Source organism: Chenopodium quinoa, unplaced genomic scaffold (assembly GCF_001683475.1).
Source record: "Chenopodium quinoa cultivar QQ74 unplaced genomic scaffold, ASM168347v1, whole genome shotgun sequence".
Lineage (NCBI taxonomy): Eukaryota > Viridiplantae > Streptophyta > Magnoliopsida > Caryophyllales > Amaranthaceae > Chenopodium > Chenopodium quinoa.
Genome location: NW_018743074.1, coordinates 1839463 through 1862177, shown reverse-complemented (window position 1 = coordinate 1862177; position 22715 = coordinate 1839463). Strand labels below are relative to the sequence as shown.

Sequence of the window (22715 nt, the reverse complement as noted above, 5' to 3'; positions counted from 1 at the left end):
CTGTTATTGTTGTTGAATTTGTTGTTTTTTTTGTTAAATTAAGTGTGTGATTGAGTGAGTTATGGAGGAAGGAAATAAGGGTTCGGATGATTCAAGGCCGAATTACTGGCTTGATGCTTGTGAGGAGGAAGATGATATCATCCCTTGTGAATTTATTGGGGATTTTGGCGATTTCGGGACCGGGAATCAGAGCGAAATTGCCAGCATTGATCCCAACTTCTTTGGTGGGATTGATCATATTCTTGATAGTATCAAGAACGGTGAAGGATTGCCTTGCAATGATGGTATGGATATTACTCCTTCTAAAGATTTGCAAGTTGAGAATTTTGTTGTGAATTGTAATGTTGAGGTTCAAAGTTCATTAATTGGTGACAGCAAAATGGCTGATGTTGATAATGGTAATAATAATAATAATTTTAATAATATCAATAATAATGGGAGTGTATGTGTGAAATTGAACGGTGGTGATGGAACTAATAAGGGTGTTACTGATCATGTTAGAACAAGTAATGGGGACTCGAACGTGTTGAGTGATAGAGAGAGTTGCAAGGTTGATAGGGATCGAGATAGCGAGGAGAGGAGCGGAAAGAGGACTCGTGTAAGTAATGGGTTTAGAGAGGAGAGGGGGTATTCGAGTCGTGGGCAGAGTTGTGTGAGAGATTGGGAGAGTAATGGAAGGAAGAGGAATCGAGAATTTGAGGAGACTGGACGGAGGGATAGGGATAAGGGTAGGGATAGGGAAAGAGAGAGGGACAGGGATTTGGGTGGTAGGAGAAAGGATTACTATAATGGGAGGAGAGATAGCCGAGATAGGGAATGGAGAGATAGAGAGGCGAAGGGTTATTGGGAGAGGGAAAAGCCAGGGTCAAATGAAATTGTGTATCGCGTTGGTTCATATGAATCTGCACGAAATAGAGACACAAATAAGGTGGAGTCTGAAAAGAACAAGGAATGCAGTGCAAAGGTTGAGAAGAATGAGGGGAGTTTTAAGGAGAAAAATTTGGAGGAGCGGGCACGCCATTATCAGTTGGAAGTACTTGAGCAGGCAAAGCAGAAAAATACTATTGCTTTCCTGGAGACTGGAGCCGGTAAGACTTTGATTGCTGTTTTACTTATTAAAAGCATCTGCAATAGATTGCAGCAGCAGAACAAGAAAGTGCTGGCTGTTTTCTTGGTGCCTAAGGTTCCTCTAGTTTATCAGGTAAAATGTATTCAGTGGATATTTGGTTGAATATTATTGTTATGAATTTGGAGATTAATTATGTTCCTATGAATGTATAGCAAGCAGAAGTTATACGTGAGCAAACTGGATACAGTGTTGGTCATTACTGTGGTGAGATGGGTCAAGATTTCTGGGATACTCGAAGATGGCAACGCGAGTTTGAATCTAAGCAGGTATTCTTCATAATCTTCTGTTACTTTTAGTGGAGCTTAAATTCAAAGTTTCCCCTTTAAATCATAAAAGTTGGCAAGTGCAGAAGCAGGTTGCTGTCTCATACATGATCTTTCACTCTTGAAAATTAAATATTGTATGGTGTACTCCGTAGTAGCGTTTCAAAATATTGCTCATGTGATGACTTGGAATTTCATATCTGCAACTTTGAATGTTTTAATGGTAGTTTCGGCATCTCTTTTTGTCTATTATGTGCATCTTCTTGGCAAACTGCAATAATATGGATTGAAGTTTTTGGCTTTTGGCAAGCTATTGTTTGAGAATGTTAAAACTTTTGATGTATTTTTTTCAATTCTTCGTTAATGGTACCATTTTCTCTTTTTATCTGACGAATTTGAATGATTACTTACTCATGGAGTAATTTGTGGACTACAATAAGATTCCTATTAAAAACCAGAAGATGTTATATTTCTTGTTTTAATAAACAAGTCTGCTTAAATTGTATGATGGAGAGTAATGATAAGTAGTTTGATGATTTTCCTGAACTTTTTTTAAAAAAGGTAAGAAAAATAAAACATTAGGAACTTAGAAAGCCCTCCTAATGAGGGCTTGATATGGATTTGATCTAGTTATTTCTGTATGCTAAAGTAATTAAGTCTTCAATTTATGTCTGTATACAGGCTGTCAGCCATAATTAGGTCACTAGAAATTTTCGTTCGATTTCTATGTTTGAGTATTCAGCTTATATTTGGGTGCTCATCTGTACTTGTAATCTATACGCCATCCATATTAAAACAAATGCTGGAAAGCAGTATCATAACTACTACTAGATCTATGCCTCTTATGAATCCTTCTGCTTGTGTACTTTTTGTATATTCTTTTAGTACTATTCAAAGGTTGGTTACCATGATTAGAATCTAAGGAGTTTTCTTTCTTCAGGTTTTGGTCATGACTGCTCAGATTTTGTTAAACATTTTAAGGCATAGCATAATCAAAATGGAATGTATACATCTCCTTATTCTCGATGAGTGTCACCATGCCGTCAAGAAGCATCCATATTCTCTAGTGATGTCTGAATTTTATCACACAACTCCAAAGGAAAAAAGGCCTGCTGTTTTTGGAATGACTGCTTCCCCTGTTAACTTGAAGGGTATGTACCTGATATATAATTATATTTTTTTAAATTATAACCCTTTCCTGTAAATGGGGTATGATGTACTCTTATAGAATGTGTTGTCTAAATTCTATCTTCTATGCCACAGTTTTAGCCACTTTACGCCTTTACAACCCTTAATTTACTTTGCCATTGTAGATGGGGCTTATTTAATTTGTTCTCTATGAGCTATTATAAATTTTTCTGGTGATGTAGGTGTTTCCAGTCAAGTTGATTGTGCTGTCAAGATAAGAAACCTAGAGACTAAGTTGGATTCCGTCGTTTGTACAATAAAAGACCGTAGAGAACTGGAGAAACATGTTCCTATGCCATCAGAAATTGTTGTGGAATATGACAAAGCAGCTTCATTGTTATATCTGCATGAACAAATCAAACAAATGGAAGTAGCAGTTGAAGAAGCTGCACGAGCAAGTTCAAGAAAGAGCAAATGGCAGTTTATGGGAGCTAGAGATGCAGGAGCCAAGGAAGAGTTACGCCAGGTCTACGGTGTCTCTGAAAGAACTGAGAGTGATGGTGCTGCTAACTTGATTCAAAAATTAAGGGCTGTCAACTATGCACTTGGTGAACTGGGACAATGGTGTGCTTACAAGGTTTGATATGCAGCTCTGCAAATATCTGTTGGTGTTTTTTTATTTTTTATTCTTGGCTCTCTATGTAATCACCCTTGGATTGTTTATGCTACCTGCAGGTTGCTCACAATTTTTTAGTAGCCTTACAGAGTGATGAGAGGGCAAACTACCAGCTTGATGTGAAGTTTCAAGAATCTTATTTGAGCAAGGTCGTTGCACTTTTACAGTGTCAGCTATCAGAAGGTGCCGCTTCCAACAAGGATGCCAGCAGTATCGAAGATAATAATGGCTGCCATCAAGATAATGGCAGTGTTGATGAGGTTGAGGAGGGAGAACTTCCTGATTGTCACGGTGAGTGTTTTACATACATCCCAGTTATCTGCAAGGTTGATCAACATTTTACCTGTTATTTATCTTCTTCCGTTTTTCTATGAACTTCTTAGATAGATTTCTATTTTGAGAGCATTTTTGGCTTTTCTGGCACTACAATTTTCTAGGGGCTTTCTACTCATCAGAATTTGCTGACATGACTCTGAAATACACGAGTATATGATAAATGTTTTATATAAAGGGGACTCCGAAAATTAAATGGTTATTATTTCCTAAATTTTTAAGTGTTGATTATTCTTCCAGTAGTATTAATTTATTGATGTCATTATATCATCAATACTCTGATAAGCAGTGTCAAGATTGGTATTAAAGTGCTGGAATGTGAAAAAAGTTAGTGATGCGTTGATAATGTGTGTGCTAAATTTCTATACCTTTAATTAGAATAATAATGCAACTTTTTTGTTTGGTTAATCTACGTGTGTTTAGTTGTCTCTGGTGGAGAACATGTTGACATTGTCATTGGAGCTGCTGTAGCTGATGGGAAGGTCACCCCCAAGGTGCAGTCACTGGTTAAAGTACTAATGAAGTATAAACACACTGATGACTTTCGTGCAATCATCTTTGTTGAGAGAGTTGTGGCTGCATTGGTTCTTCCAAAGGTCAGTGTACTCTGTTGTTGTTGTTGTTGTCACGAGTCCTGTTTCTTGATCATGATGATTTATGACTTGTCAATTGTCATATATGCAGGTTTTTGCTGAGCTTCCATCTTTAAGTTTTATCAAGTGTGCAAGTTTGATTGGACACAATAATAGTCAGGAAATGCGGACATCACAAATGCAGGATACAATAGCTAAATTCCGAGATGGTCGTGTATGTTTCTACCTTGCTTATAGCTGAATATATTAGTTTGATAAAAGTGAATTTAAGTGATGGTCACAGCAGTACTTGATATGAAGTCAGTCCTTTTTGGAGTGAAACTAGAAGAAATTTAAATTTGTATCACATAGAAAATTACCTTGATATTCCTGTTCGCATTGTTTCCAGGTGACTTTACTAGTCGCTACTAGTGTCGCTGAGGAAGGTCTTGATATCCGGCAATGTAATGTGGTGATCCGCTTTGACCTTGCAAAAACTGTTTTGGCATACATTCAATCTAGGGGCCGTGCAAGAAAGCCAGGATCAGATTATATCTTGATGGTTGAAAGGTACTTGCTTAATATTTGTATATATAAATACGGAAGCGGAGAATAGAGAGATACTCAACTCAGTTGTGTTTTTATCAGGGGAAACTTGTCTCATGAAACATTTCTAAGGAATGCTAGAAATAGTGAAGAAACTTTGCGGAAAGAAGCAATTGAGAGGACTGATGTAAGTCATCTCAAGGGTACTTCAAGATTGATTTCCGCTGAAAATGCCCCAGGTTCAGTGTACCAGGTTGCTTCAACTGGTGCCACTGTGAGCTTGAATTCTGCTGTAGGCCTAATTCATTTTTACTGTTCGCAGCTACCCAGTGATAGGTACAGCTTTCTTTCATCTTTGATTTATGTTGCTATTGATCTCCTTTTACTAGTAAAATTCTTGATGTTTGAATGCCAAAATATTAATATGTTGATATCATCCATGATACAGATACTCAATACTTCATCCAGAATTTATCATGGTGAAGCATGAGAAGCCAGATGGATCCACAGATTATTCTTGTAGGCTTCAACTACCGTGTAATGCCCCTTTCGAAAAGCTTGAGGGCCCGGTATGCAGTTCGATTCGTCTTGCGCAACAGGTTTGTTTAGCCTTGATGTTCACTTTTGTATCAACTTCTTTACTGCCTCTATATTGGTGACAGCTGAATGCCTGTATTTATTTTTTGTTATGGACTTCATATGCAGGCTGTTTGCCTGGCTGCTTGTAAGAAGCTTCATGAGATGGGGGCATTTACTGACATGCTCTTGCCTGATAAGGGAAGTGGTGAAGATGGAGAAAAGATTGAGCGAAATGATGAAGGAGATCCACTTCCAGGAACAGCCAGACACAGAGAATTCTATCCTGAAGGAATTGCCTCAATCCTTAGGGTTAGTATTTCTAGCACAGCTCACAATTTTATTTTTCTTAAAAAAAATAATAAATTAAAAATTCTCTGTATGTCCCATTTTATCACTCCTTCAGATTTTGCTCATATACTTGAATTATTGGTAGTGTGTAGTTTATAGTAAAACTCCATGGACATGCTAAGCTAACTAGCCAAGGCAGTTATGACTATAATAGTATCCCAGAAAGTTATAAATTGACAGACTGAAGTGGAGAAAACAATATGAAGTAATATAGTTTAATGTATAAGATTTTGAGCTTTCTATGAATATGCTTCAGGGTTTTCTTTGATGCCTTTACAATAGTTACATGTCACCTTGCATTTCTCTATTTTAACCTCTAGGTTTTAATTCTTGTTTCTGGCTGTGCAGGGGGAATGGATCTTGTCTGGCAGAGATGGTTGTGATGATTCCAAATTATGTCATCTCTATATGTATGCTGTAAAATGGGAACATGTAGGGTCCGCAAAGGATCCATTCTTGACCCAAGTTTCAGATTTTTCGGTACTTTTTGGCAGTGAGCTGGATGCAGAGGTATTCCCTCAAGACTCATTTTTTTGGCTGCTGCATTGATTATAGTTTCAGTTGCATTTAATAAAATTTTCTTGGATATCAGGTGTTATCGATGTCGATGGATCTCTTTATCGCTCGAACCATGAAGATTAAGGCATCTCTTGTCTTTCGGGGTTCAATAGATGTCACAGAAAGCCAGGTGTGCTTCTTTTGTTTTGGATCTATATTTTCTTGTTTCTTTTTAATAACTTATATATATGGTCATGTGCAGCTAGCATCCCTGAAGAGTTTCCATGTGAGAATGATGAGCATCATACTTGATGTGGATGTTGAACCTTCTACAACTCCGTGGGATTCTGCAAAGGCTTATCTATTTGTCCCTATGGTTGGCGATAAATCTGTAGATCCTTTAAAAGAAATAGACTGGGATCTTGTTGAGAATATAACAAGTACAGATGCGTGGAACAATCCCTTACAAAGGGCTCGGCCAGATGTTTACTTGGGAACAAATGAGCGGAGTCTGGGTGGGGATAGGAGAGAGTATGGGTTTGGGAAACTGCGTTATGGCATGGCATTTGGACAGAAATCCCATCCTACGTATGGTATCAGAGGAGCAGTTGCACAGTATGATGTAGTAAAGGCTTCTGGATTGGTTCCTGGCCGGGATTATGGTTTACAGGCCAATTTTGAACTTCCTAAAGGAAATTTAATGTTGGCTGATACCTGCATCAATGCAGAAGACTTGGTGGGGAAAATTGTGACAGCTGCTCACTCTGGAAAGAGGTTTTTTGTGGATTCCGTACGTTATGATATGACTGCAGACAACTCATTCCCTAGGAAAGAAGGTTATCTTGGTCCCTTGGAGTATAGTTCATATGCAGACTACTATAAGCAAAAGTATGGTCCATACTAAAGTCTTCACACACACCCCTCCCTCTTATATTACGCCACACTTTAATCGCATATAAGCTCTATATCAATTTGCCTTGCCTTCTGTGTTCAGTTGTTATTTTCCATTGTCTGTGATACTAATGGAGAGATGTGATTAAATGCCATAATGTACCTGAATTTGTGCTGGGAGATGCAGAAAGCTTTAACCCAATTTTGAAGGAATTCATGACTACTGTCAGGTGTTAGAGCCACCTATTACAGTAGTTTATACCTCCTATAATAAATTGGGTACCTTTTTGCTTCCCCCAGCATAATAGAGGGTACATTTGGTGTATTTTTTCATCATTTGTTAATAGGTATGGAGTCGAATTGATCTATAAGAAACAACCTTTACTTAGAGGTCGTGGTGTTTCATATTGCAAGAATCTCCTATCCCCTAGATTTGAACATTCTGAAGGTATGTCGGCTATGCTAAATACTCATTTCTCCTGTAAATAATTGCCATGGCTAACTGGGTTCATTGGTGCAGAATATGAGGGTGAATCTGAGGAGACCCTTGACAAAACTTATTATGTGTATCTGCCTGCTGAATTGTGTTTTGTGCATCCACTTCCTGGCGAGCTAGTTCGAGGAGCTCAAAGACTTCCGTCAATAATGAGAAGGGTGGAAAGCATGTTACTTGCTATTGAACTTAAAAATATCATCAACTATCCTGTACCTGCTTCCAAGGTAGCCTCCTTTGCTTTGCTTTTTTATTTTCTATCTCAAACTTGTGATTAACTTGAAGTGATTATGTGTCTATTCTTTTAACAATTGTGCCTATTCACAGATTCTGGAAGCTTTGACTGCAGCCTCTTGTCAAGAGACTTTCTGTTATGAAAGAGCTGAGCTCTTGGGAGATGCTTATTTGAAATGGGTTGTTAGTAGATTTCTTTTTCTTAAATATCCCCAAAAACACGAGGGTCAGCTCACACAAATGAGACAGCAAATGGTTAGTAATATGATATTATACCACCATGCACTTGAAAAAGGGCTTCAGTCGTATATCCAAGCAGATCGCTTTGCACCGTCTAGGTGGGCTGCCCCTGGTGTTCTTCCAGTTTTTGACGAGGATGTCAAAGAAGAGGAATCATCTTTATTTGATCAGGAAAAGTCTCTTGCAAAGACGGGTCTCGAGTTAGATGTCAATAACTTTGATGATGATGAAATGGAAGATGGTGAACTTGAAAGTGATTCAAGTTCGTACAGGGTCCTTTCTAGCAAGACATTGGCAGATGTTGTTGAATCACTCATTGGAGTTCATTATGTTGAAGGCGGAAAAGTAGCTGCTAATCACTTCATGAAATGGATTGGAATAGAAATAGAGTTCAATCCTGAAGACATTGAGTGTCCAAAGAGGCCAAGTACTGTTCCAGAAGGTGTTCTAAGAAGTGTGGATTTCGATGGATTAGAAGGTGCTCTAAAAATTCAATTTCGAGACAGGGCATTGTTGATTGAAGCAATTACTCATGCTTCACGTCCATCTTCTGGAGTCGCCTGCTACCAACGACTAGAGTTTGTAGGTGATGCAGTCTTGGATCATCTTATAACTAGGCACCTATTTTTCAAGTATACAGATTTGCCCCCTGGACGTTTGACAGATTTGCGTGCTGCAGCTGTTAATAATGAAAATTTTGCTCGAGTTGCAGTTAAACACAAGCTTCATGTGCATTTACGACATGGGTCTACTGCCTTGGAGAAGCAGGTTTTTTTTTTCTTCTAATTCGTGCTTCGTTTTTTTTTTTGGCCTTACTGATCTTGATACAGTATTGTAATGGCTGTTGGCCTTTTTTCAATCCTCGCCGTTTAAATCTGGATTGTCTTTCACCTACTTTTGTAGATACGGGATTTTGTGAAGGAAGTTCAAAATGAATATTCAAAACCTGGATTTAATTCATTTGGCTTAGGAGATTGCAAGGCCCCAAAAGTTCTAGGTGATATTGTTGAATCAATTGCCGGAGCCATTTTTCTTGATAGCGGTCATAATACGGCAGTTGTGTGGAGAGTAAGTTTTATTCATAAACATTTTTCTTCGTCACTTAGTTTAATTTTGCAGTGCATATTTAGTTGAAGTTTTAAGGTTTTGATGTTCTATTTTGGCATGTGCCTCAGGTTTTTCAGCCTTTATTGCAACCAATGGTTACTCCTGAAACACTTCCAATGCATCCCGTGAGAGAGTTGCAAGAACGATGTCAGCAGCAGGCTGAAGGTCTGGAATACAAGGCCACTCGAGATGGGAATTTAGCCACTGTTGAAGTTTATGTCGATGGTATACAGATTGGGGTGGCTCAAAATCCACAGAAAAAGATGGCACAGAAATTGGCTGCTCGTAATGCTCTACTTGCTTTAAAGGAGAAAGAAACTGCTGAAGCCATGGATAAAGCTGAAGAGGCCGAGAAAAAGAAAAAGAACAGTGGACAAACATTTACAAGACAGACATTAAATGATATTTGTTTACGTAGAAATTGGCCTATGCCACTCTACAGGTAATTTTCAGCTCCTTCATCCTCCAGCTTCCTCCCCTCCGCACCCCCCCCCCCCCAAAAAAAATATATATATATATATATATTATATTAATTAGAGGCTGAGGTTTTTTTTTTTTTTGGCTATATTAAGATGTGTGAACGAAGGCGGCCCTGCACATGCCAAGAGGTTTACATTTGCAGTCCGTGTAAATACCACAGATAAAGGTTGGACAGGTGAATGCATTGGAGAGCCCATGCCAAGTGTTAAGAAGGCCAAAGACTCAGCTGCAGCACTTCTGTTGGAGCTTCTGAACAAATGGTATTCATGATTGTGAATATGATTCATAGTTGAGTTTGCTTTATTCCCTGAGCTGCATATTGCGCGGAAGCAAGAGTGGTTTGCTTTCCAGTTGCTTGAAGTTCTACCTTTGATTGGGTGCATCCGTGCATGTTAGCTACCTTAGGTGAACTTTAGTTGTCAAAGTGAAGTAATATACAAAGTACCCTTATTAGGTTACATTAGATAGATAGTACTGGTTTCATTTGCATGAATGAGTCAAAATTTGAACCTACCCCTCAATTTGTTTGGGGCATACCGAGTATATACAAATTTTGGTAGTTTCACTCACTGGTATTGTGCTATGGAATATAGTAATATTAAGATATGGAGTTTTCCTTTCGTTTGTCTTTGATCTTTTTTGCTTTTGGATAAGAAAGCTAATTTGTTTAGTGATATATCTGTAGAACATTATACTGTACTCCGTACAGAGGAATTTCTTTGAAAATTGAAATAAAGTAAAAATATGAAGAACTTTTAAAAACGTAGTCATGTCAAAAGTAGGAAGTCTTAGACGCGATTCTTCTAGGTTAATGTTCGCTTCAATCTTATTCCAATTTCCAAGAGACTTGACCCAACTTGAATTCAATGTAAATTATGCTGTTGCGGGGTAGTCTAGAATTGCATAGTTGCAGTATACCGTCATTCTAGAAATTGCTCAGTGTTTTGGCTGAGAGCTGAGAAATAATTAGTATGTAAAACTTCAGCTAGTACTGGAATTTTGTTGAACAGATTTAGTAATACGAAGTATAATAGCATTGATGTGAATCACGAGATGGAGGCAGTGGTTGTTGCTTCCATTTCTCCCTGAGTGTTAGGGGTTCAATTCTCATTGGTTTACATTTCTGAACTTCAAAAAATACAGATAACACCGATAATGCAAAACATAACCAGAATCTGGCTCTCAACAAAGCTTCATATAGTAGAATTGGTTGTGAATCCAAAATTCCTAAAGTTTTACTGAAAATAAATGTCTCAGACCTCTAGTTTGAGGGAGTATATTGCCATTCTTATAGTGAATGGGAGAAATTATCAGCTCCTACTCTAAAAAGCCTTTTAACCCAATATCAGTAAACTTTTCTAAGTTGCTAAACATTGTAGAAAAACTTATAATCTCTGAATAATGCTCAAAGAACCGGGCTTGCATATGATCTACCGCTTCAGAGTGTGCATTATGTATTCACCATACAGATCCCTGCTTGCAGATGACAAGAAAACTCGTTAACAAGGATAAAGGAGAGAAGAGATTAATATAGACCTGATCAGCTACGGATAAAATTAATATGGCAGGGTATATATTTCTTACATTGAGTGCTGGATAGCCTCAAAGGCTGCCTCCTTAGGCAGAAAGTCATTGACAGCAACCTCTTTGTTCTCATTCTTCTTGTCTATATTGCAGAAGTTGAGGAAACCTTAAACAGAAAAATAACCAACAAAAAGAATACAAAAAATATCCTTAGAAGGTGTTTGTTTTGGTTAGTTTAAGGATACAGTCCTCAAAGAAGCGGCGAATTTCTGCAAGTCTGTGGGGAGGAAGTTCCTTGATATCTGAGTAAAACTTGTACTCAGGATCATCAGCACAAACGGCTATGATTTTGTCATCTGCTTCACCCTGCAGTATGTAGGCTATGTTTAGAAAAAATACCGAAGTTAGAAATAGCTGAGGAATTAAGCATAGATCAGTCTAAACCTGATCAATCATGGGCATTAATCCAATGGCCTTAATTCTCAGAAAACAGCCAGGGAGGACTGGTTCCTGTTCATATCCAATGTCAACATCAGTAGAGTCAAACTATCAGTAGGAATTTAGTATTGTGTTTTACAAAATTGCATGAGCAAGATTTATGCCTTTTTAAGCAAACTGAACTACCTGCATGAGGACCAAGACGTCGATAGGATCATTGTCATCACACAATGTGCGAGGGATGAAACCATAGTTGTGAGGATACACAACAGATGAATATAGGATACGATCAACCTGCAAAAAAATTCAGCAATAAAATATTTGTAGTTCAAAATGGTACAGAGAAAACTGAAAAATCTACATGTATTATAGCAGTAACATTATTGGAATAATTGTATTACCTTTATCATTCCGGTCTTCTTGTCAAGTTCATATTTGACCTTGCTTCCTTTTGAGATCTCAATAACCTGTATAGCATATACCAAACCAGGAAACAAATGTCAGATCTTTTTAAACTCTGAATGCTGACTTAAAATTTAAAGCTGTGGCTTTCGGTAAATAATGAAGCATAAATCTTTTTCTGCCCCTTCAGAGACTCACGACCATCTGAAATTTGCAAGGACATAAAGCTTACACAGTTGGCGATTTGTGGTGCTTCAGGACCTGCAACCAGAAATTTGCAGCTAATTAGTTCACCTTAACACTGATTAGTTGCTACTAGATAAGTTGCATCTTTTAACACTAATAGCTAGCATTAGTACATATAATACCAATGTCAAGATCATGCCATGGATGTGCCGCGACTGATCTCCTGGATAAGGTGGAAAGGATTCGCTCATTCAATTTGGCAGGTCGCCTTGGTGATGGGAACACCATCTCTTCATTTTCCAATATTGTTTCTTCAGCCATCTCTGATTAACATTTAGAATGCATGTTAGGGCAAGTTATCTTTTCATTTGTACATAGGATAATTGTTTCTTATCAATAGTCTTTCATATGCTATAAGTCATTCTTGAGTCCTGTATGAAAATGCATTTAACTTGACATATATATACAAATAAGCTTGGCAGTGAGCAGGATCGGTGGGCTGTGCCTGGAACGCGTTTTGCACAGGCACGACAGGCAGCCACATGCCTTCATGACCAAACATCAATAAAAGAAGGAAAATACTAAAGATAGGTATCACATTGGTTGTTTTATGAGCCTAAACCCCTAAGATGGATGACACGACATGATTGTTGTGATTCGTGCTCTAGAGGCTGTGGCACAGCCGTGCCTATAATCTAACTCTAGCAATACAATTTATACAAACATGCATGAAATCGTCTAAAAGAAATGCAACGAGTACCTGCAATCTTAACAAATTGTATAGGAGAAAATGCTAGGAGGAGGATAAAAATGATGTTAGAATAGAGATTTTAAGGAGAAAAAGAAAGAGGGAAAGAATGAAAGGTAGTTAACTGATGGTCAAAATTGCTAGGAAAAGTTAAATCGGATGTGGAATGACGAGAAATTATAGGATGCTAAATAAGGTGGCACCTCTCGTCTTCTTAAATATGACTTTGTCAAATCAATCATTTGGCAGCTAGCTTGGCATATGCTAAGTTTATAAACAGAATTATTGCAATTTTTAGTCTTCTACTAGTGGGTTTCCACTCTCCGTCCATGCTCTGCATTACAATTTTTTTTAACAATTCTATTTTCTTTTTCTTCCGAGACATCCAATACAATATAATAGTTACATATACAAATTTTGTAACTTGTAACTTTTCTACTTACATACTATCATTGCTAAAAAAAGTTATAAAGATTTAAACTTAATACGGAGTACGTATCAATGTTAGATCCAACTTTGTATTTATACACCTTTGTACTACCGAATGTACTTAATAATAAAGATCGACTACACCTAAAAAGACCCTAGAAATAAATAAAAAAAACAATTAATCTTTGTTCTAATTATCTTAAGACATAAATATTAGCACTTGTATTTGAAGGCCCTAAATAATATAATTATTGAGGCCGAGTAGCATATCATGTGCCCAATTATTTAAGAATACAACCATTGATAAAATAAATTTGAATACTCCGTATAATAAGCTTGGATGATTCATTGAATTTCATTAACATTAATTAATTTTAATTGTTGATTATCCCATCCCCGCCCCCGCCCCCTCCACCCCACCCAAAAAAAAAAAAAAAAAAAAAAAAAAAAACAATATAATGTTCATATCCCCAAGATCCAAACTTTGTCGTGGTCCAAACTTCAGCCTAATGACAGTGAACTTTATAATCAAAATTCTCGACTATGATTTGTGACATTATAATAGACATACTAGATCTGTAGTTGGAGTGAAATGTTAGAAAAGTGCCAAATTTTGTCTTTATTAGATTTACAATCTGAGTTTAGGAGATCATTTAGGGCAAAAGTTTACAACCTTTGTCACATTTTTTTAAAACAAAAAAAAACTTAATTAAATTTTACTTTTGCATAGGAGGTACTCCCTCCGTTTCATAATGTTAGTCCCATATACAATTTTGGGCGTTTCAAAAAGATATATCCATATTGAATATGTTCCATTTTTAACTTAATTTGTTTGGAATTAATTGGTTGTGAATTGATGACATGGCTCTAAGTAAATAAATCTCTACCTTGAATTATACAATTATGAATTATGCTTTCCCAAAAAAAAAATCAAAAAACTTAAATAAGGTAAACTAATTATGAATTATTTTGCACTTTAATATTATAGTCCAAATATTCTTTTTTTCTTATTTTATGTGATTGATTCCATATGGAACTAACATTATGAAACGGAGGGAGTATTAACTATTAAGTAGAGAAGATCAAATATGGACCGGTTCAATTTACGCACCATGATCTTTGGCCCTATTTACGACCTAATCAAGCCACCATTGGGGGGTGGTCTGTCCCAAATTCATCATTTAGATCAATTTGAATTGACCATGCAGCTTGATGCGCTCAGCCAAGTAACCGAGCTTTTTGCCACATGAAGTGATCCTTACTAGCCCAATGTCAAGCCATAATGGCTGGTTCTTTCAACTCCGGCCTGCCTCCTGATCAGGTTTAGTCACAGATACAGCTCCGGTGTAGGTAATTGGTATAGTCCTAACAACCAAACAAGTAACACCATGTATCATTATTGTACATGCATGTTTTGGTGAAGAATATAGTAATATAGTCCATATATGCTATTATTCTAAAACAGCATAGATGAGACCGTCTCAGAAATACTAAGGTTGTCAATGCACCATATATACATAAAATCTGAAGATGTGTTACATTGCCATTACTAAATACATACACATATATAATGCAGGTTCAATTACAAAATCAAAGCAAACACTAACCACACACCAGAAATGAAGAAATAATACACATTTTTTTAACAAACAATCACTCAATCAGAGTTGATCTTTAGGTCATTGTAATATGTAGCCAGAAGACTTAGATTTAAGGGACATAAATTGAATCTGGAGATATGGAAATCATCTGGAGAAGACTAGAGTTTGAGAAGGTCTCCTCTATTGATGGCCCTCTCCGACTACCACCATCGAGGCTATCTCTCGTGATATGCACTAGTTCTCGTGCAACATCCACCATCCTTAGTTTTCCATCACCTCCAAACAGCAGACACCTTGTGGCAATGTCAGCAACTCTATCAATCTGATCCCTCCTAAAAGCCGGCTGTTCATGGTAGTAAAGAAGAGGGTCAATTATCTCCTCTATTTTACCATCCCTAGTCTTGTACAAGGCTATTGTAGGCATATCTGGGTGCTTAGAGCCTGAGACTATCTCCAAAAGAAACACTCCTAATTCATAAACCTCGCTATTATACAGCTCTAAGCTACAGAACATCCCGAAACAGGCTACTTTGACATTAAAATCTTGGTCCAGGAAAATGCTACTAGTCTTGAGATTTTGATGTGAAACAGGAGGAGAAACTTCATGTTGCAAAAAAGCTAGTAAACTAGCTGTTTGAGCAGCAATGCTTAACCTCTTGTACCAATCAAGGCCAATTTTATCAGGTTGCTCTTTGTGCAGATGGTCTTCGAGGGTTCGATTTTCAGGGAATTCGTACACCACCATAGGAGTGTAACCTGAGTCAATACAGCAACCAAAGATATGAGCCAGATTCCGATGCATAATAGTGGATAAAAGCTCAACCCGAGTCAATACTTGCATCAGGTCCTTCTCGTTCTCACATTTGACCCTTTGGACTGCAATGTGAGAACCATCCTTGAGTTTACCGGTGAAGACACTGCCACCACAACTGTCCATTACTTTCTGGCCTTCGTTGAATCCATCCGTGGCTTCGTCTAGTTCATTTAAGGTGAAAAGCCGGGTGTTACAAGATTTTCGGAATGATAATGTGCTGCGAAATTGGGGCTTGTGGGTAGACCCATACGCGGTAGATTTCACTGACCTTTTTATCAGACAAAGAAGGGCAAGCAAAGAGGCAGCGGCGAAAGCTGATGTAAGAACGCCTGCAGATTATGAAGGACGAAGGTATTAGTTTCTCAATATGTCAAAGCAGATTGTATTAGTTTTTGAAGTATGTAACACTCTTTCACTAAACTCTAATGGAGTACTACCAGCTAATATTATCATCTTTTTTTTGTTGTGCCTCTCTGGTTCACAGTCTTTGCCAAATTCTTCCTTTCCATCCTTGAAGCACGCTGCGAAAACCAAATTCAACTTCAATACAGAGATTACACCATCCCTTCAAGGAAGAGCAAATCTTCAAAGGCCAAGTATAATTCAGAAAAATAATGAGACAGAGAAGAAAAAAAAAAAAAACCCATGTAATTTGCACCAAAATTTCCTTTCAGACATTCATATCAGCAACAGATTCCTGCAATTCTAATCCAACCTTATTATTCTATACATACAATGCTTAATCCTTTCCCTTGATCATTGTTACAAATTTGAAAGTTGCATTGAATATAGGTATGTTCTGCCATCATAAAGCACATAATCATGTTAACTGAAAAAAATTACATGATTCTCAGTTATTCACCAAAGTTTAACATAAAAAGATTCAAAAGAATAACATCCCCCCCCCCCCCCCCCAAGTTCCCCATAACTCGACGGTCCAGTTACCGGAGAGAATTGATCCCTGCTAACCAATAATCATCCACTCCTCAAACACACACACACGAGACGAAAATTGAAGCAAAATCATACGAAGTACAAAGTATCAAACAGAAAACAATAGTGAGAAAAAAACACAAGTAGGCAAAGAACAATCATGTAAGTTAAGCAATCAACTCACATTTCAAGCAACCAGTACCATTGACATATCCATCACCAACAAACCCATCACCACATAAACACCTTACACCATGCTTCACAGTAGTAGCATTCACAATATACCCATTTACATCACAAACTTCTTTAGATAAGTTCAAAGGAATAGCCCATTCTAATTTCACCCCTCTTTTCCCAGAATTCATTCCTCTTGGAACAACCCAAGAAGAAAAACCTCTGCATTCAAACTTAGCAAACACATTAAATTCATCTCCTATATGCCATACACTATGATCAGACAATGGGTAACAACAAACTGGCCCACTTCCATTCCCATTTTTGTCACAATCAGGTAAATCATTAGACTCACAATTAGCCTTACACAAAGAAGAATCCTCACAATCGTATAATCCAATTACATTATCATTTGATATTCCAAAACAATCATTCCCACCAAACCCAAATGAGTTTAAATCATTGTAAGGGCGACACGTGTTAGAAAACCCTGGAAAATCAACTAAAACCCCATCAGAAAAGAATTCCAAAACCCTATAATTTTGCGAATCAATGTTTAGAAAAAGGGAAGTAGAATTAAGACAAGTTAATTGGTATGATTCTGATAATGGGGTGTTAGAAAACCCACAAGATGCATTGTTTATGTAAAATGGGAATGATACTTGAAATTTCCCACAAGTTTCATTGCAAATTTGATGATCAAAGATTCCAACTTTATGATTTAATTCTAAATTTTTCACAAAATCGGATATGGGTTTTGCACCCAATTGGCTAAAAGTAAGAAAGAAAGTGAAAAGGAGAGTATAAATTAAACAGGGCATTTCTTAAATTCAGCCAACTTCCAAAGAGGAGGAGGAAGAAGAAGAAGAAGAAATTGGAAGAGAGAGAAAGAATTTGAGAGTTTAATTTGCAAAATAGTGAGTGAAAAAACAGGTATTGTAGAGTGTAAGAACAAGTGTTGAGAAGAAAGAGGCCATGCCATGGAGATTGATGTTTAAGAGAGGAAAGAGAAAATTGCATTGGAGTAAAACTAAAATCCTTTGAAATTAGGGAAGTGAAGACGGTTGGTCTCATTTTCAGGCTACACATACTATCTGGGTTTGTGCCTTAAACCCCCTCGTTGGGTGTACTATTTTTGGAGCTTCATATACTACGGACTTACGGACTATATTTTTAAACTTTTGCTTAAGGTATAAGGTATGTGTGATCTTCATATAATCAAATGGACAATGATGCATTGATAATTTGATTATATGATCTCGAGGGCGAAAAGACCGTCATACTATAATTAACCAATGTTATGTTAGAGTATTTTTAGTGGTATTACATTAACGATCTATTTGTAAATTGTTTATATTATCTAACAGCAGGTAATCTATTATTGGATTGAAATATTTACTTCGAGTCAACACAAGCATCATGAATTCATGATCAATTAAGGTATATCGTTTTGTTAAAATTTGATTAACTAAAAATGTGTAAATTTTAAAAAATATATTATGCAAATTACAAAGCAATGTAGCTAACTATTAAATGTTGTAACTTAAATTTAATATACCTCATATTCTAATGTGGCAAGTCAAGTTATAAATCTTATTGTTTACCAATTAAGTTGCTCTTACAAGATTGTTACAGGTAGTTTAGCAATCCTCATAATTAACCAGACATCTTTCATATTCAAAATTGGATTATGTACTTAAGATCAATCATAGTTGCTTGTAGACTCTCTAACAAAAAGTTCATGGTTCCATCTTAGGTAAGAATTTGTAGTAAATAAATGTAATAGATGTAGTTGTGCAATGTATTTGCATGGATCTTAGAGATTGGATTTGTTTGATACCACTTATAAATTGAAATTTTGGAATGAATGTAAGATAAATAGTAGGGAAAAATTGAAGTTTTAGATTTAATTATATGACTATGAGTCTATGACACAATATAAGCTTCATTTGCACTCCACTCCTCCACTTTTTTTCCTACAAATAATCTTGTTTGTAGATTTGTACCCTCCTACTTGGTATATTTTATTAGAGCAATACTTGGTTTTGATTGGCCACACAAATTAGAGAAGAAAAGGCAACAATAATCATCAATTTGATTAAAAAATGGAGGTTTGATTACTAACCCACCAATCAATAAATCATCAAGAGAAGTTTACAACCTAAGTGGATTCCAAGTTTTAAAAGTTTGAGGTTTTGATTTATATTTGAAACTTGTGCTTCCTTTCACTAAGTACACAACATAAAACTCGTATACTCTAATATAATACTAAATACTCTCTATGTCTGAATTTATTAGGCCTTTCATTTTTATGTTTTTTATAATATATTTATTTTGAGTTTTCCCGAACTATAAATAGAAAGCTACGGGGGAGTAGTAGAAATAGTATGATGCAAACCAGAGTATTGGAAGGCAGGGGAATTCGACATTGGGAAGTGGAAGACACTTAATTGGGCTTTGAACAAACTCGAATGTATATTACTACTCCCTCTGTTTTTATATGATAGTCCCGTATGAAATCAATCACATAAAAAAAAAAAAAGAACAATATTTGGAATCTAATATTAAAGTACAAAAACAGTTCATAATTAGTTTGTCTTATTTAACTTATTCAATTTTTTTTGGAAAGCATTAGTCATAATTGCATAATTTAAGTTAGGGATGGCAATCTAGTCCGAATCCACCCCTAGTCCGATCCGCTTCGAAGAAAAAAATCTTTACTGAATCTAAGAAATAATAATCCGAATCTGACTTTGTTTAAAAAATCCGACTCTGAGTCGAAGAAGGGTCGGAGTTGGAGTCTACTTAGAATCCGACTTAGCCGATCTGACTCCGACTTTTCTATGTACTTATATATATATTTTATTATTCAATTCATGAATTTATAGGTCTTTGAAGTTGATTATATACGGGTTGCTATTAATAATGAGGTCAAAATTAAATTTAAAATCGGAGTCGGTGTCGGATCGGGTCGGATGTTGGAAATTTAAGTCGGATCGGAGTCGGATTCTCGGAGTCGGAGGCGGAGGCAGATTAAAAATCCGACCCATTGCCATCCCTAAGTTAAGGGAGGGATTTCCTTACTTAGAGTTATGTCATCAATCAACAATCAATTAATTTAACCAATCAGAATTTAATATGTATAAATAGAAAATAAAAACTAAGTTAAAAATGGAATACATTCAATATGGGTAGATCTTTTTAAAACACCCAAAATAGTATATGGGACTAACAAATAGAAAAGAAGGGAGTAATAAAGTTGCATGGGGTGTATGCTATTAACCACAAGTGAAGAACAGGCCTTGAAATGATCGAGATCTATATGATCTTTGTATGTTCAATTTAATGGGAACTAATTTAGTCACTTAATTACCAGTTAAACGACTAAATCTCTTATAAATGTTATCAGAAAACTAATTGCAAATGTTGAACTACGAAGGTAGTAGCATGTCAAATAGAGCAATAAAATTGTATTACTGAAATTTGCTCCAAATAGAAGTAGAATATGGCATCCATGCCACTTCTTACATACTATTTTAGATCTTAATATCTACCTAGAGTGGCAATTAGGGTTCGAGTTTCACGAGGATAAAACATATAATAAGTAGGATCGACAAACATATATATTAGAATAAATATTATAATTCCTTCTTACAATATAATTAATTCTTATACGGTGCTATCTTTAACAACATCAACAAGAATATTTTATGTCTATTATTATTATAAAAATATAAAAATTACCTCACATGACGAAATTAGGGAGATACATAGCACTTTTGCTGGTGTGAGAGTGGTACTTTCTATGCTTAATATAATTGTGAGTTTGTAACATATAAAGTATTTACAAATTTCCCTTTTTTTTTCCTGAAAGATTACGAACTCTCCTTATAAAAAAATTAAAAACTAACTGATGACTCGCTAATGATTATGATTACATAATTCACATTACGGCATTGCTATATACGAATTGTAAGTATAACAAGATAATGTACGTTCATTCTTCAATTTAGAAGTAGCGTGTGGTAATAGTAAAAAAAAAAAAAAAAAAAAAAAAAAAAGGGTAAAGTTTGACATTGGTTGACCCGTTGACCCCAACCATTACCAAATTTGGCTTGGGGAGCAAGGCAATCTCTCTCCTCAAACATATGCTGTCCCAAGGCACGAATATCTATGAGAATTAACAGAGTTATTAGTATTTAGTAGGCCCCATTTAAGAGACTCACTCACAGGTTTGGATCCAGCCTCGGTTAATTTTTTTAAAAAAAAATTAAAGAGACTTTTTTTTTTTTGTTTGACGAGACCTAGAAAACAATACTCCTAAAATACCAAATTTAAATGCTATGTTACTAACAATACTCCAAATAAGGTCATTTTTAAACTAGAGTAATTATTGAATTTTAACCTTATTATTGGGTCAATATTAAGTTATTCATGCATCATTTATCATATTGCGCGGTTAATTATTATAAAATGCGAAGAATTAGTTTTCTCATTCGATCAATTCTTGTGTAATAATTATTTTGGAGCCAAATTTAAATTGAATAATTAACAATACTTATCATACCTACGTACATAAGTGAAACGATTAGTAATGAACTAGTGATAGACTGATAGATGATAGTCACATATGGTGATATACAAAAAAGAATGTCCTCTTTTTAAGGTACTACTCTTCAATTGTTCAATCTCATGAGGCTACGAGTACTATTAGTTTGTTTATTACTATTTCAATTTGTATAAGATATTTGTTAGAGTTTTAGACTTTCTAACTTATTAATAATTAGTAAATTAGTAAATATATAGTAGTATAAGAACTTGAAATAAAGGGTCAATAATAGGTTAGGTTTAAAATTATGGCCGGGTTAAAATCGGATCGGTTTAAAATTGGGTCGGGTTAATATCATTTCGGGTTAAAATAGATCGAATTAAATCGGTTATTTGTCGGGTTATTTTCGGATCGGGTTGAGTTCAAGTCGGGTCAAATCGGTTCGGTTTGAGTTCAAGTCGAGTCATATCGGGTTTGGGTTGAGTTCAAGTCGTGTCAAATCGGTGTCGGGTTAAGTTCAGATTGGGTTAAATTCAAATTCGGATTAAGTTCAAGTCAGTTACAGATTGGATTTGGGTCCTGAATTTCTCGGGTCAAATCGGATCGGTTACAGTTTGAAACGGATAATTTTTTTCGAATCAGTTTGGTTTTAACACCTTTACTATTAGTGGACTTACTATAACTAGGATGTTATTGTTTTATTGGTTTTTTTTATTATTTTTTTTTCCTTTTTTTTCTTTTTTGATATAGTAGATTAATTAATAAAGCATGTAATCTGCTTCTAAACCAAATAGTTTTCCGCACTAATAAAATGTCGCTTAATGTTTGACAATAAGAACATCATTGTTCATGAATATACAAAAAATTTCATCAATCTTTTCCTCATCTCTCACTGCACCATGCCATCTTTATGAACAAATTGATCATTATTCTCTATCTATTTTTTTTTTCAGTTAATCAAATTACTCCGTAACGATACATTTTAGTTTTATAGTCTTAATTTTTTGCTCATAAATAAAATTAGACTTATAACTTTATAAGATAATAGCGGGAAAAAGAATAAAATAATAGGGAAAAAAAACCATTTAAAATATTACAAAGAGGGAAAATTCAATCAAAGAATTGTAGGGATCACTAATAAACGATTACACTATTACCTTGTGTATATTATAACTTTATTGTGTCATTAATACAATATTAAATATCACTATAGGCCTTAGGGGCCATGAATCAATAATTTTATGATTTTCAATTCACTGTTATATTTTTAACGGGATGAATTTATAAGCTACAGTATGAAGAATATAAATTGAAGCAACAATTATGGGAGGGTATTAAAGTCATTTCTAAAATCGGGTCCCTTCAGAAAATGTGTTGACGTTTTTGGTTCGACTGATGCA

At 35.8% G+C, this 22715-nt stretch overlaps 3 protein-coding genes across 3 annotated transcripts; 1 reads left to right on the top strand and 2 right to left on the bottom strand.

Annotated features, from left to right (window-relative positions):
- The first annotated feature begins 61 nt into the window (after positions 1 to 61).
- LOC110731668 (endoribonuclease Dicer homolog 1-like) lies at positions 62 to 10191 on the top strand. Its single transcript, XM_021911548.1, has 20 exons — positions 62 to 1201; positions 1282 to 1395; positions 2333 to 2543; positions 2763 to 3157; positions 3256 to 3487; positions 3953 to 4125; positions 4214 to 4336; positions 4511 to 4671; positions 4750 to 4983; positions 5096 to 5246; positions 5353 to 5535; positions 5923 to 6084; positions 6167 to 6262; positions 6335 to 6960; positions 7311 to 7411; positions 7484 to 7683; positions 7784 to 8698; positions 8834 to 8998; positions 9106 to 9479; positions 9610 to 10191. Exons 1-20 carry the CDS (start codon positions 62 to 64, stop codon positions 9785 to 9787), a joined length of 5934 nt encoding a protein of 1977 aa, XP_021767240.1. The 3' UTR covers positions 9788 to 10191.
- A 418-nt stretch (positions 10192 to 10609) lies between these two features.
- On the bottom strand, positions 10610 to 13060 carry LOC110731462 (soluble inorganic pyrophosphatase 1-like). The gene is made up of 9 exons (XM_021911315.1): positions 12828 to 13060; positions 12250 to 12390; positions 12114 to 12142; positions 11881 to 11946; positions 11666 to 11773; positions 11486 to 11551; positions 11287 to 11407; positions 11102 to 11183; positions 10610 to 10990 (listed from the first exon to the last, which is right to left on the bottom strand). Exons 2-9 carry the CDS (start codon positions 12386 to 12388, stop codon positions 10948 to 10950), a joined length of 654 nt encoding a protein of 217 aa, XP_021767007.1. The 5' UTR covers positions 12389 to 12390; positions 12828 to 13060; the 3' UTR covers positions 10610 to 10947.
- Positions 13061 to 14864: 1804 nt separating this feature from the next.
- On the bottom strand, positions 14865 to 17827 carry LOC110731667 (probably inactive receptor-like protein kinase At2g46850). The gene is made up of 3 exons (XM_021911546.1): positions 16777 to 17827; positions 16097 to 16180; positions 14865 to 15988 (listed from the first exon to the last, which is right to left on the bottom strand). Exons 1-3 carry the CDS (start codon positions 17585 to 17587, stop codon positions 14955 to 14957), a joined length of 1929 nt encoding a protein of 642 aa, XP_021767238.1. The 5' UTR covers positions 17588 to 17827; the 3' UTR covers positions 14865 to 14954.
- Positions 17828 to 22715: the final 4888 nt, after the last annotated feature.

Coding starts and splice junctions, on each gene's coding strand:
- LOC110731668 (XM_021911548.1), top strand. CDS start 62: ATGGAGGAAGGAAATAAGGGTTCGGATGATTCAAGGCCGAATTACTGG. Junction 1,202..1,281: donor AGGTTCCTCTAGTTTATCAG/GTAAAATGTATT, acceptor ATGAATGTATAG/CAAGCAGAAGTTATACGTGA. Junction 4,984..5,095: donor TCGCAGCTACCCAGTGATAG/GTACAGCTTTCT, acceptor TCCATGATACAG/ATACTCAATACTTCATCCAG.
- LOC110731462 (XM_021911315.1), bottom strand. CDS start 12,388: ATGGCTGAAGAAACAATATTGGAAAATGAAGAGATGGTGTTCCCATCA. Junction 12,143..12,249: donor ATGGCATGATCTTGACATTG/GTATTATATGTA, acceptor TTCTGGTTGCAG/GTCCTGAAGCACCACAAATC. Junction 11,552..11,665: donor ACGTCTTGGTCCTCATGCAG/GTAGTTCAGTTT, acceptor GGATATGAACAG/GAACCAGTCCTCCCTGGCTG.
- LOC110731667 (XM_021911546.1), bottom strand. CDS start 17,587: ATGCCCTGTTTAATTTATACTCTCCTTTTCACTTTCTTTCTTACTTTT. Junction 16,181..16,776: donor TGGTACTGGTTGCTTGAAAT/GTGAGTTGATTG, acceptor TGGTTTTCGCAG/CGTGCTTCAAGGATGGAAAG. Junction 15,989..16,096: donor AAAGATGATAATATTAGCTG/GTAGTACTCCAT, acceptor CATAATCTGCAG/GCGTTCTTACATCAGCTTTC.